At 38.1% G+C, this 14,906-nt stretch overlaps 1 protein-coding gene across 6 annotated transcripts in view; it reads left to right on the forward strand.

Moving 5' to 3' along the window:
- LOC101164166 (uncharacterized) overlaps window positions 1–14,906 on the forward strand; it is a 58,595-nt gene extending 43,689 nt beyond the window's left edge. Inside the window, exons 3-11 of one of the 6 annotated variants that reach the window (XM_011480980.4) lie at window positions 113–148; window positions 4,772–4,877; window positions 8,024–8,242; window positions 8,804–8,944; window positions 10,676–10,831; window positions 10,917–11,089; window positions 12,240–12,374; window positions 13,538–13,672; window positions 13,783–14,906. In XM_011480980.4, the coding sequence (XP_011479282.1) occupies window positions 113–148; window positions 4,772–4,877; window positions 8,024–8,242; window positions 8,804–8,944; window positions 10,676–10,831; window positions 10,917–11,089; window positions 12,240–12,374; window positions 13,538–13,672; window positions 13,783–14,001 (1,320 nt within the window). In that variant the 3' untranslated portion in view covers window positions 14,002–14,906. Of the gene's footprint in view, window positions 1–112; window positions 149–4,771; window positions 4,878–8,023; window positions 8,243–8,803; window positions 8,945–10,675; window positions 10,832–10,916; window positions 11,090–12,239; window positions 12,375–12,631; window positions 12,668–13,537; window positions 13,673–13,782 lie in introns of those variants that run through there. The other 5 variants (XM_011480981.4, XM_004074050.5, XM_078954879.1 and 2 more) reach the window with 5 other exon arrangements.

A 14,906-nucleotide genomic window follows, 5' to 3' on the forward strand; every position in this document is an offset into this window, starting at 1 on the left:
TCAGTTCTATAAGCTCATTATTCCTCAGCTACTGAAGTGTCCCATTTTTAAATCTCCTTGTTCTCTTTCCTCCTTCGTTTTACCTCTTCGCCCTTCCTTTCATCTCCCCCAGCATGGTCGTACCGAGTTTTCCTGGGAGGGAATCAATGTAAGTCTCCTCACTTAACTCTCCTCACACCCATTTCCCCTTCCATCACTCACCGGCTACCTGAGTGTGAGCTTTGAGTGCAGACTGGTGAGTTGACATCCTTCCAGTATCTCCATCCGCCTCTTCGAGCCGCTCATTTGCTCTTGTTTATCTTTCTCTGCCACTGCCTCCCTCTAAACCCAATTTTTTCTTCCTTTTCTGTATCCCTAAACCCTTTTCCACCCATTCTCTCTTTCAGCCCTCTGCTAATCTACTCTACTGCTAGCTCCACATACACAGACCCACAGATAACAGGCTGTAATAAGCTTATCTTTCCCGAAAACAGGGAACAAAAAACAAGCTCTGCAGCCCAACTATATGTGTACCGTCAGCAGCGTTATTTGTGCTTGGAAAGCTTGTTTGTCTCCAAACCCCCTTGAAGCACAAAGCCTCACAAAGCTGCACGTTACTGTTGCAACACAGATTTGAACCCAAAAGGTTTGAAATGCAACAAAGAAAATAAATGTTTTGGAAAGGAAAAACTTGTCATTGTGTGTAAGAATCACTCTTAGGCTACAATTGTCATCATCAGATTTGAAAGTTTTTGAAAAACAGTTTTTAGAAAGTGCCTTTTCTCTTTTCCCAATTTAATGCTGTGTATTCAAAATGTACGGTATTTGGCAGCTACAAGGTTTACATGGTAAACAAAAACATTCATGTCTTCACTTTTAAACCAGGGTTTTTGAATGTTTAATAATGAATACAATTTCAAAATAAGTCAGAAAAAGCATAGCAGAAATCACAATGACATATTTTTAAAAGACTTTGCTAGTGGTGGTTGTACTGGAACTTTTGTCACATTCATTTTTGGAATATTACATGAGGTTTTTGGGAGATGAAGTCCATCTAAAGCTTTTCAGCTCCAACAACTCCGGACTTTGAAAAGATTTAACAGTTTCAAACTGGGTTATTTTGGTTTGTGGAATTTTAAGAATCAGAAAGTGACCAGGATCCAAGCCCTTATCATGAATCCCCCACCACTTCTTGTTCCTGTATTTCCTAAATCAAACTCCTTTGGAGTATTATCTAAATGATATAATCTAATTAAAGTCACACTCTGATCATATTTTGATCTGTTGTAAAAGCATTTCCAGTAGTGTTTTAATTATCATTAGGCAGTTTTTGACCAAATTTTAAAACCTGTGTTGTTTTCTAGGACATTGTTTCTGGAGAGCAGGAGAAGTTAATCAGAAAAAAAAAAATAAGCTGGCCCCTTCTTTCCAACAGCCATCAGTTTACTTGCTCTCAGCTCTTCTCTTACAGCCCCTCACATCCCACCCTAACATTACCGGTGCATATAAAAAGGTGAGCAATATTGGAGCTATCCAGTCGCATATTTTGATCCAGATGCACGCTTGGATAAGGAAAATGGAGACATTCATGGATCTAGTCATTTACAAGTGGATGTATCAGGATGGAGCAGAGCATGGAGCTTGTGGCCTGCTGTTGTAGGTTCTACATCACATCTACGTGCTTTTCCGAACTGCATTTATTTGTCTGCTTTTTATTCACAACCGTTTGAATAAATAAATGTTCTTGATGTGTCGTCTATCATGAGAAAATGCCACAAGAACATGTTAAAAAAAAGAAAAATCTGATTTTCCTCTGTGTGGGTCTTAAGGAATCCAAAACAAACTGGAAAAACAAATAAATTGCTGACCATCACCTGTAAATTAGATTGAATTTTGCCCTTAAAATATCAACCACATGGGGGCGTGCTTCCTGTCAGGTTTTAACAGAAAGTGGTTTTCCTACATAGTTATAATTGTCAGTTTGGATTGAAGGAGATGCAGTTAATGCTTATTAGAAGTTTCTAGTGGCAGACCAATGTTCTCTGCCTTCTGACTTGAAGACAAGTAACTTCAAGCTGACAAAAAATGAAAAAATTAAATAAAAATAAAAAACACAATTTAAAGCAGATTCAAGAAGGTGGCAAAGCAGATGCCCTGAAAAGGACAAACTGAAATAGCAGTCACTTAAATACAGTGATGACCATTAGCATAAATCAGGACAGCCGTGGATAATTGACAACCTGAACCTGGTGTGACCGACAGAGGAAGAACATGAAAACAGAAAATGACAAAAACCTGAAATAAATAAATGCATCCTCTTTTGTTTTATCCGTGGATTTCATCTTAAGCCTTCCTCCTTTTTTTGTCAGACTAATGTCAGCTTTAAATGTCGCTCTAAGTGCTTGCTCTTGATCCTCTTAATCCTTGTTATTTCCTCCAAAAAACTTCAACATCTTCAGTCCTTCTACCTCCAGCTCTACCTTATGTGCTTTAATCAAAGCCCTTATCCTGCTCAATCACAATGGTATATTCAGTAAACCATATAGCATCACTGCGCCTAACTTCCTATAGAGACCTGCCATAGTCTGCTGACACTCTCCTCTTGCTTACTTTTCCACATTCTCTTCAAGTTTGGATTTTTAATCCTGTTATTTCTGAAACGTTCACCTCCGTTCTCTGTAACTGCAACATCATCTTTATATACATCCAAATGCTCTTTCTTACTTCTCTGAGCAAACCTGCACCTCCATAGATTTTTCTCCTCCTGCTTTCTTTCTTCATTGCTGATATTGTCATCCTCAAATCTGTCAACCAGTCTGTGGTGCAGCACATTGAATTTTAACAACTTCAATATAGCCTGATCTGTCCACAGAATGTTACTCTGCAGTATGTATCGACAGTGAAGCCTGAAATTCTTCATCCTCCTGACAAATTCGGACTTAAAAATATATATTTTTTCCAAAGAAGCAAGTTCATTCTTGATTATGACTAAAACGTCCCCCAGAAAATATTCTGACGATGTACAAGAGGTGTAATTGAAAACAAAAATCCATGCTTTCATTTATTTAAAGAAAAACACAATAATCTTTTAAAAAAAACAACAACATTTGTTTCAACTTTTTTCAGCTATTGTAAGGAACCTTACCTTTGTAGAGTCTAAAATCAAGAATTTGTGTTTTAGATTTGTGTCTCTTGTTTTGGACAAAGCAGTTTATTTGATGTCAACACCTGGGAAGACTAAATACGTTTGAAATGAAAACTTGTTTCATGGAAGGATCAGTTCATCTGATTGACTAAAATGCAGCTCTTTTTTTCTTGTAGAACGGGTACAGAGGTAAAAAGTTCATGGTGACCAACCAGTCGATCATTTGAGATATTTTTTTTCTAAATGGATCCTAGAAGATAATTGATTTGTTCATAATTCTGATGCTTCTAAGAATGCATTTCTCTTGAAATGCTCACACGATACAAATAATTTTCTAAAATCTTCTTTCTTTGTTCTTAAATTATCTAGATTATCTAAAACTTTAGGATCCAGAGTAAGTTCTTCAGTGAAGATTCTATTTCTGAAACCTTTGGAGGCCTGATGATAAAAACCCCATCAGTAAGCTTTCAACGTGTTGTACTCAGTACTCAGAGAATAAAGGAGAAGTTCTTCTGTTTTTATACTATATTTTAGCATAGTAGGAATAAGTAGTAGAAGTTAGATGCGGTGGTGTGCAGAGGATGTGCAGCAGGTTGAACACCACAGTCCCTTTCAGAGGCCGGGTAGAAGCTCAAAACCTTCATTTTGTTCTGTAAACAATACCAGTGTTTCATGCTGTAATTAGCTGCTGGAAGGAGATCATTAAGAACCAGACTCTGTCTCTGTGCTCCTTGGTTCTGGGATTAGTTTGACATAATCTCTGGCGCCAGAGAAAACAATAGAAATCACAGAAGGACATGCAGATCTGATGCTGCTCGGACCAAAAGGAAATCTCATATTTCTGACAGCTCATAAGTGATACGCTGCCAACACGAATATTCACGCTTCACTCTGCAAAAACTCAACCGTAAGAAAGTAAAAAGACCCTTGATTAAAAAAAAAAAAATCTTTTGGCTTGAAAAAAAAAGAAAATAACAAAAAGGTTTTCAATAGCAAAATTATCTTATTTTACTTTTTTTTTTTTTTACAAGGGGCCTGTTTTTGAGGTGCTAACTTGTTTTAGATGCTGTTTATTTATTGGGGCTTCTTACTTTTTGTGTTTGAATAGAATAAAATAAGCGATCGTCTGGTCTGATCGAATGAACTACAAAAACAGAACGATCCAATAGTTTTTTCATGGCAAGGCCTTCCTGTTGTTGCTCTGAAAAACGTCATTAACAAATATCTTTGTTTGTTTCATTCATTCATCATGAAGCACTACTTTTACACTTGTAATGTTTGTTGGTTGCTGTTCAAGTTAAGTTCCTTTTTCATCAGTGAGCAATTATCTATCTTCAGAATAACTTCATAACAAAACACAAGCTGTGCTGTTTTTCCTGCCACTTCATTTTAAACAATTTTCTCTGAAGGCAAAATAGACCTATGACTCCCCTCTCCTCATAGTGATCCCCTTTTTCCTCAAACTGCATCTTTAATCTTCAATAACCTGCAAACTTCAGCCCCTAATTTTTTTCGTCCTGCATTTTTTTGTTGCTTTTCTTTCCTTCATTGTTTTCTCTGTCCCATCACATCATTTTCTGTGGAATCAAAATTTTCCGTCTTCATCCGTCTACCCTCCCTCTTCTCCTCCCTGTCCTCTCTCTTCAGCTGTCCGTGGAGGACACAACGTCCATTCTGCCTCGTCTCAAGAGAAAGCCTGCCAACACCTATGGGATCGGTGCCCTGGCTAAGTCCTCTCTGTCAGGTGTGTCAGGTGTGTGTCTGTGCTGCTAGATGGTAAAACAGCCCCCATGTCGGCCCTCAGCCTCCCGGTCGGGTCAGTTGTGAAGTTGTTGCTGCTGAGCTCAGACAGTGCTCAGACTCCCTGTGGAGTCACAGATAATTTTGGGATTTCTTTGTGTGTTTTCTTTTTCCTTCAAATACTCGTTAGTTATTGATTTTGGATTTAATAAATTGAACTGAATAAAACTTTTGACCAAGCAATGTGTTATTAATGAAAAGACTGTAGTGCAGAGTCAGTGCTCTGCAAAAATCCTAATAATCTTGTAATGAAATCTTTTAGTTTATATTATCCAAAAAAAAAACACAAACGTACATTTTTATTTTTTAAATTAGATTTTTACTTCATGTTTGTTGAATAAAATAAGGCTAATTTAACCCTCCAACTAATGAAAATGTTTCCAGGCAATGACTCAAACTAAAGTCTAATGTTTAAAAATGTAAAAATATATGTATTTGGTCTCTTTAAAAAAATTAAATATGTACAGTTATGAAAATAATCATGTAGTGTGATATACAAATAGAAATTCATGCAAACCAACTTCAATAATGTGGAAACATTTAGTTATATCTATAGATTTTTTAATCTAACATGTATTATTTTATACATAAATAGGCGTAATTTGGGGTATTATATGAAGAATATTTAACATACATGGAAACATTTAGCCAATAAATATGATTCAATTTTTTTTTTTTTTGCATTACCTTATAGTCACTTTTTCTGCTTCTAGTCAAACTTTTTAAAAATTACTTTCAAACCAGGGGAGCAAGTCTGACAGTTACTTTAACTTTGCTTTTATTTGATTTTTTTAAATGTTTTTGAAGGTTGAAAAAAAACTTACAAAGAAGTCTCAGAAATGGTTTACATTTCAAAGTTTGTTCAACTTAATCCTGACTCAATGGACAACTTCACTGTTGAACAGAAGGAGGAGGAGCTTGGAGCCAACATGCCCACCCCTGTGGGTGCCCCTCTTCTATATCAACCCCTACTTTCCCTCCTCTTCCATTGATACCAACAGCTGATGTCAATGAAACCTTCGGGGTCATTGATGGAAATCCATTTGGATCTTTGAGTTCAGACAAACTAAAGTAAGTGAGGTTGCTTACTTTGAAGTCCTCCTGAAGCATCTCCACAGGCGTGTTGGGGAATGTGCTCTGTGTTGTTAACGTGGCGGTGGTGCTGGTGGTGGTATCTCTGTGCCGTCTCTCGACCAAAATTGTGTTTTGTGCTTTAGACTGTAGCTCTGTGCGCTTGTTGTGTCTAGTCCTTAAAGCAAGTATCTTGTTTTTTCTTTTTAAAGCGACACTTTTTGAGCCTTTTGGAGTGATCTGGGCCCCAACACCCTCCCTCATACTTCATTCCAATTTTTTCCATTCCTATTTTCACCGCCAATTAGTGGAAGATTTGATTTTTATTTGAGATTGGTTCTCTTTGTCCTGGGTGGGGATGGGGGGGGACACTGTGTCTATTTATAATTTTCCCCCCTTAGACCAGGGGAGCAATTTACAAAGCTCTGCCTATTCATGCCAGCTTGATTTAAATTAAATGTTTAATCGATCAGCCGCTGCACGCAGGATAAATCTCAAATTTGCATCTTAATTGGGCAGAGATTTGCTGGTGAACCTTTCCTAATATTTTACTTACACTCTAGGAATTACTAAAGCTTTTTTCAATTATAAAAAGTTTAATGAGTTTTTTTTTCTCCAAATAAGCAGGTTTATTCTTGATTATAAATGACAAAAAAGTCCCCCAGAACGTATTAAGACAATTTCTAGGAGAAAATAATTGATTCAGTATTTTTGACTGTTTCCGTCAAAGTCTGTGTGTTTCAGTTAGAATCATGCGAGTTGCTTCAATTGTGCTGACTCATACTTCCGTCCCATATAGTATGTCCAGGATACATATTGAACAAATTTATTATTCTAGACCTAAAACAACAGGTACAAATGTTTACATTTAACATGATGAGGTAAATGGTTAAAAGGCATTTAGGAAATGTTTATCCTCTTCCAGTTTCCAGTTTAGATTTGCATGTTTGCAACTTATATGACTTGGATCATACAATGTTTTAAATGATAATTTTATTTAATAAAAGAACAAAATAAAACAGTCCAAACATCCCTGGATGTGAAAACTGACCAAATCTTGTTTGTATTTTCCTCAACAGCAGAAAATGCAGTTGAGACTTTCTAATATTGGTTGGTGAGGGTTTCTTTTACACTCTTCTTTGCTAGTTTGTCTAAATCCAGACACATCTGAAAATCTTCCAGCATTAACTGTTTACAGTCATAAAGCAGAAACTCATTTAGGAAATATATACTCCTAAACCTTAATGTTGATCCATTAAGGGATGTTTAGATCATTGGCTTGCTTCAGAACACAAGTTCTTTTTAGCTCATGACCGGAAGGAAGATTGTTGATTATTCCTTCAAGTCCTTTAAGCCCCACACCATCACACCACCACCACATTTGACTGTTCCTCTCAAGTTCTTTCTCTGAAATGTTCCTGTTTGTTATTAAAGGGGACTCATTCTTTTTCAGAAAGATTCCTTTTATTGACCAAGTCTTGGAGATGATACAGAAGTTTTTGACAAATACAAAAGAACTCTTTAAATTGTTTTTTGCCAGCAGGATCTTTTTGCTAAAACTCTTCCATAAATCCAATTTAAATTTGGAGAGGATGCATTTAGTTTTCTACAAAGATTCAAGGAGGTTTAACAGCTATAAATTATAATAAATAATATGCATTTTCTATAAATTTTAGTCATTTTTGAACATTTCAAAACAAGAACTTAGAAATCTGAATCATTAATCATTTAAAATTACCTAGAGGGGCAAATACTTTTATATGGGATTGTTATATGTTTTTGCACTGCGTTTGTACTGTTTTACTGACAAATTATTTTAAATCCTTCATCTTATAATTGTCAAATTGTTCTGAATTTAGTTGTACCAAACCTTTCTCACCATCACCTTATAGTTTGCATTTTTTCAACATTTCAAACATCCCCATTCTACTCCCCTCAGAGCCTCGGTTGGAGGGGCATTCAGCTCCACAGGCCAGTAGTGATATTAATGGCATTTGTTTCTTGGCATACTCCTTATACCTGTTGTAGGTGTGACCCGCTCCATGAAGGACAAGGTGACCAAGCCCACTGCCATGGCCCAGGGTCGAGTGGCTCACATGATCGAGTGGCAGAGCTGGGGGAAACCCTCTGCAGGGCCGCCTGGAAGCGCGGGACGCAACAACCTGCTGAGGGAAAAGGAGAGGAGATTGGAGAACGACTTCTACAGCGACCTCAGCGATGGCGAAAAAGAGGCTCGCTTTGCTGCAGGTGAGGCACCAAAATCTTGTTCTGCGACATTTCAGTGCCACTACTTTGTGTTGTTGGTGACACTGGATTGATGGTTTTCTATAACGAAGATAGAAGTTTTACTTAAGATTACATTACTGTAAGTGCTGTGATAATTGTGACAATTGAACAATAGGTGGCAATTAAAAATGGTGCCAAAACAATCCATTTTTTTACTGTTATTTCTAAATAATGTTGAGCTATTGCCTTCTTTGTGTTATGACAAGCTTTAACTAAGTCCAAGAAAGTCTAACCTTCAGAGCAAACAATCTTCTTCGTTGGCTTTATTTGTGGAAAATTGATTTTTACTGCCATCTAGTGTCTGAAGTTTTTATGCGAGCAATAATAAGACAAAAATGTATGGCTTTTTAATAGGTAGCAGATCCTGTTTTTTCCATAGGCTCCGCCCACAAATTAATCATAACTGTTTAAATGTGGACAGAAATGTTTTCTGCACTTTCTCTTCAATGACTACTTCTTGTGTCACACTAATTTGGCATCACTCATGTGGGCACAGCAGCTCTTTGTTGTCATACCTCCCAGGAATCATGCAACAGTTTGCAATCTCTGAGGCAACCCTGTTTGGCTGGAACTCCATGGACGGTGACAGTATGGGAGCTGGCTCCAATCAGGGCAGCGTAGCTCACCTTAGTGAGGTCAACCAGGAGAGCATCACCAGCAGAGGTAAACTACAGAAACCTGACCCTGAAAGACAGATGGTTTGACCTGCTATTTTCTATTTCGGTTGGTTTAGAAGACCTACCTGATTTGATCAGACGAACAGAGATCAACTGACGCTTTCCTCTCAGTAAACTGGCAGTATTTCTGGTATGTTTTGCTTGGCTGTTCTGATGCAGATGAAAGTCAGTCGTGTCATTTACACCCTCATCCGGCAGTCAAGAACTTTTAGAGGACAGACACTCAGCTGCATTTATCCGCCTTTCACTCCTACAGGCCATTCAGATCCAGATTATGCCCCATCATATCAGGAACAGCAGATGGGATTTCAGTTCATCAGAGAAGGAAGAAAAAGCTATAGATGTCAAAAAATGTGATGCTTAAATGTTGGGGGTTTTTAGGAGTCCGCTTTCTTTGTGGCTCTGCTAAATGAAAGTGATGAAGCCATTTCATTTGTTACCGTGGTTACTGCCTCCTCTTCCCAATACAACAAACTGGTTCATCTTTATTTACTGTTTGTGTTTGGGAACTCAGGCCCTGTTGAGCTTTGGAGGTTAGAACAAGGGCTCTTCTCTGTTCCCACCACAGCATGGGCTGTGCTCTCACAAAAACTAAAACAATGTCTGCAGGGACCGTCTGATTACTTACAGAATGCAACAAATTAAACATCAGCTTTCTTAACTTTGACCACCAAACCTCAACCGTCAATCGAGGGACATTTTTAGGGGTGGTTGGCAAACATTTTATCCACCAAAGATCTTGTTCTTTTACCATGTTAAGCAGAAAGAAACACAACTTTTTAAAAAAAATTAAAAAGAAATATTTTAAAAAAGTAAAGAATGTGATGGACATGCACAGTGCCGAATCTATATGTCGTAATATCTCCTTTTAAATATGTATTTTTGGCCATTTAACTCCTTGTGGTCTTAAATAGAGCATAAAATAAGTTCAGAATCTTCAACAAGGTCATCCTGGAAAGCTCAGCAGTCAGGAGAGGCTTAATCAAAGAGTCAGTTGAGGAGGTTCTAACATCTGGACAGGATGACTCCAGGACATCTTTATGGTTGTGTTAAGAGAATGTCTACCCTTAAAGGCTTTACTGAGGAACACAAATACTGTTGAGGAATCTCACATCCTCCCTTTAAATGCTTGTTTTCCCTTGCCTATTCTTTGTCGATGGATATGTTGATCTGACATTAGTTTATCCATAGAATTATATGACAGGCTTTTAATGTTAACTTTAATTAAAGCAAAATTATTAAGCTTTTTCTTGCATCAATTAAATTGTTGAGCTTTTCTGCAAACTGAGCTCTCATTTCCATGTAATACAGTCTTAGATCAATCAAATCTAAAGGCTAGTCAAATTAATCTAAAAGATAGTTTCTGTATGTATCATCTCTAACTGGGGTATCAGTCACAGTCATCTGCACTTTCTTACAGTAAACTACCAAGTTTAGGATTAAAAGCCCACAGTTTGCCCGCTAACAGGAAATAAAGCGGCGCACAGTGTACAAAGGCAAGACTTTCAAAATAAACCAAGAACTCAGATGTTCAAAGCTGCAAAAATGTTTTTAAAAACTGAAATAGTTTCATGCAGATTGCTTCTCTGTTATAATCTTCCTTATTGAAATGCATAAATGCTTTTAAGGTTGGGATCAAGTCAATCCCAAAATATTTGATTTCTCAGGAAATGAATTAATGATTTTGTGGCTTTTGCACATAATCTCCCCCAAACAGACCAGGTGCTACATCACTCCTCTGCAGATGTCTGGCCTCACACCTACATCTCACAAGGGTTATACTGCCTGTCATCTTCTGACGGCTGGGACCCAATCACCAGCCAGCCCTCGGGCGTGGCCTCGCCTGCTGCAGGCTCTTTCATCATGGCTGCTGGTGAGGAATTGTCCCCCTTATACACCTTCTTTTTTACATCACAGTCTGTACTCAACTGTTGCTAAATGATTTATGGCTGTTCCAGGCGGCAGTGGGGCGGGAGTTACACCTGGCGATGGCTATGAAGGGACAGTGGGCGGTTACCTTCAGCAGCACCATGCTCAGCTGGCCTTCCAACAGCAAGGTCAACTCCAGCAGCTCCAGCAGCTTCATCATTATCAACAGCACCAGTATCTGCAGTATCAACAACAGCAACAGGTTTGTGGGCCAAAGCGTTGCAGAAAATGTAGAAAACATGGATGTGCATAGACACAACAAAGTGGAGAGCAAAGGCTAACTGTTGCTAACGTGGAAAACATTCAGTTCTTATAGACCCAGTCTGATTAAAAAAGGTGTTTTGGGTGTTTTTAACATGTTCTTGTGGCATTTTTAGATGCTGATGGACATGAAAAAAAATTCAAAATTGTATTTCTGAGTATTTCTTTATTTAAATAATGAAATCAGAAGCAGATGAAAAATATTCTGTTTGAAAAGACCTTACTTGTGATGTAGAAAATATGCTTGGCGGGCCACAAACTTCAAGCCCTCAGCAATGGAGAGGGGACTCGGGGGTGGGGTTGCTCTGCACAATGGTCCCACAACTTAGAGGTGAACTTCTAATGAATTTCTAATTTCATAGAACATGACAAAATTTTTTTAGCTAAAAACAGCCTCATCATAATTAATAGAACACTGGGAACGCTTTTACAATAGATCAAAAGATGATTGGAGTGGGACTTTGTTGTAATTATAATGTAAATCCCCACTGACTAATATGTAGATTGTTAAAAACATGATACATTTTGTGTTATTGCACGGAGTGTTACATCAACCCCTACATAAATGCTTGCACTGACTGAAACTCTTTCAAGTTCTTCCAAACCTTTTCCCTACCTTTTTTCTGTAGATAGTTAGTGATGATAAACGGTGACACCAGAGCAGTCTGTGACTTCATTTCTCAGAGCTCATTAAAGCACCTGTGCGATCACTTTAAAAGGTCAGGGATTGTTTCTTGGAAAAAGTGTCCTGATCTGACACCTGAAAAAAATAACTTCATTCTGGACATTATGTGGCTCTGATGAAAAATAACGAGTCTGGATTTTTGGTCAATTTCCTTGACATTTCTTGATACACACAAGCCTGAAATATTTCTTCAAACGTTGCTGATGGAACCATCTTATGATTTAAAAAGAAATATGAATTCTCAGGAGCCTTAGGGATACAAAAGTAAACCCACTTTTAGACTCGACAGTGCGGAAAATAAGATACCCAAGCATTTGGCAACATGCTTCTAGTTGAAAGTATCTCCTCAGTTCTGATTTTAAGGATATATTTCATTCTTTCTTTCTTTCCTTCTATCTGACTTCAGTCTTTGGAGCCCAGGCTACACAGCAACTCCCATTCTCTCCAAGCCACTCCCAACAGCACCATCCACAGCCTTGGCCCACCTGCTCATCCTCGGCTAGCTGACCTCTGGGGAGCAGCGCAGGTCGAGGCACACCAGGTAGGCACAGCCCCTCTTGAATCCAAATGATGGGATATAGAGCTGGCAGACTAGGTGTTGCTCTGATGCAGCAGGTTTTACTGTAATACAAGGACATGGAAGGTCAACACAAGGAGATGTGATCTGCTTTCACATAAAGCCCAGTTTTTTATTGTTTGATCCATCAATAAATTGATAACATAAAGATGCGAGACAAATATATTTTACTTTGATATCCATATATTTTTGTCTTATGGATCTGGCTTTGTTTACATCAGCAGGCCTTAATGGCTACATCTGTAGAGCAGTGAATGGTGAGTTGCCAGGGAGGCCTTCAAGGTAGGAGACAGGCATGGAGCACCCCCCAAGGCCTGCATGAAAGCCTGACATGGAACTGATGAATTTTGAGTAAAGCCATGGGGGTATCAACTTGGTTGCCAAGGTGGCATGTCCCAAAGCCAGCAGGTTTTTACAACTCTACGGGTTGATATTTTGCTGCACTTGCCTGAACATCTGTCTTTTCTCATTGACGGTCAAGCTGGAGAAACCAATCATGCCAGAAGTGAGGAATTTGTCGTCTGCTTGCACATCTTTATTTCTGATATTGTTTATTTTTCTCTTGCTTGTTGTGAAGGAATTCGGGAATTCAAGAATGATGTATGTTTAATAAATAGAAACACCTGTACAGTGCTTCAAAAAAAAGTATTTGACCAGTTTTAAAAATTCATTCCTAAAAATCCTTTTCAACAAAAACTGTGTAAAACTACTGGGAAAGAACTTAAATTGGCAGAGAATGTTTTGTCTTAGTATTTTTGGTGAAGAACACAATTGAAAGTTGCATCAAAACACAAAATTTTAAAGTTCATTAAAGTGAAAAGCTGCCCCTCTCTGTACTACACTACCACTCCCATGCTTGAATGTTCTTTTGGTTGTCTTTTCCAAAATACTCTGTAATTAGGGGAAAGTACTTTTTATTTGAACCCAGGTAAGGTCGTTTTTTGATGCATAAAAAACATAGGCTCAGTTTTTTTTTAAATTATACTTTAAAAGGGTTATTTATGAAAAAAAAACAAGAAAAAATCTGAAAGAGAGCAAATACTTTTTTGGCAAGCACTGTATACACAAAAGTGACAAGCAGTTGAAAAGTTTATCTTTTGTTTGTTTGTAATGTGACCTTTAACCAGGTGGAGATTGTTGGACAGCTGAACTCACAGATGGTGGACATGGTTGGAGGAATGGTGGATATGGTTGGAGAGGAACCAGAGCTCAAATCTGGAGGCATACCAGAGCATGAAGAGGAAGAAGATGAATACACAAGAGTGAGTTATCAACTTTAGTTTTCCCTTTTTGAAATGTTCTCACTTCAGCATAATTGAAGAGGATCCACCTCTTCAGCAGCTCTCACAGCCTCCAATTCTTGTGACTGCAGCTCGAAGAGGTGACTTTAACCCTGGAGCCAGAGCCGTGTTCTCTGACGCCGTCCCCACTGAAGGAGGAGGCGTCGTCCACCAGAGGTTCCAGCCCAGGAATACCAGCACAGACTACTGAATCCATTGCAGAGAGAATACCATTTGACGTCTTGCCATGTGGCATTGCCAAAGATGAGGAGGCAGAAGAAGGCTCCATGGTCATTGTTGCAACCAACTGAACTACAAAAATACAAAACTGCAAATGCCCCAGTAATCAGTCAAGCTATTATCCCCCACCCTCACCCGTATATTTACCCACATGGAGCCACATGGAGGAATTTTTAGGGAACGTTGGGATGTAATGTACACAACTGTTTTTCTCTTCCCAATTTAGTGTGAAAAATGGGAAACAGACAACAGGATGTGAACTGAGTAATGGACTCTTCCAAATGTCTGGGACAAAGTCAACCGAAGAGCCAGGACTGAAATGCAATATCCTCAAGAAAACAAAAACATGAAAAGCAAACAAAACAAAAAAGATAAAAAGAAACTTTTAAGGGCCTATCTGAGATTTCAATGCAATATATTAAAAAAACCACACAAACCTGGATTGGATTCAGAGTGCTTGGTTCCATGCAGAAACAGAAGTGTTCAGCGGATCCAGCAGGGGTATGGACGTTTTTCTGCTCCATCAGATTCTGATTTTTGTAAACATTTGAATTTTCTTTCTGAATTTAAAAATAAAAATAAATGTTTAAACATTTCAGACAGAAAATTTAAGGGTTCAAAAAATTTAGATGGAACAGAAAAACATCCATATAATGCCAGGAAAACCTGATTTGCTGCATATTGTGTTTTGGTTGGAATGCAGAACATGTGAGTGATGCACCTGCACACACAAAGAAGCTGACCACAACCCCCAAAACATGCATGCTTTTTAACAGTGACCCTGCCCCAACATTATAACGCAGTATACAAAGTAATACCATAACAAATTGCTTTTTTTCTTTTTTTTTTTTTTTTTAGAAAAAAAAGGTGGAAAACCCCCCGGATGTATTTGTATGAATGTCAGACAGTATGTAAGGTTGTATGAATGTAGCTGCTTTGTTTATGTGTAAAATATATATTTATTCTGAAAAACAAA

This window comes from Oryzias latipes, chromosome 11, assembly GCF_053564925.1.
Source record: "Oryzias latipes strain Hd-rR chromosome 11, Olatipes_Hd-rR_3.1".
Lineage (NCBI taxonomy): Eukaryota > Metazoa > Chordata > Actinopteri > Beloniformes > Adrianichthyidae > Oryzias > Oryzias latipes.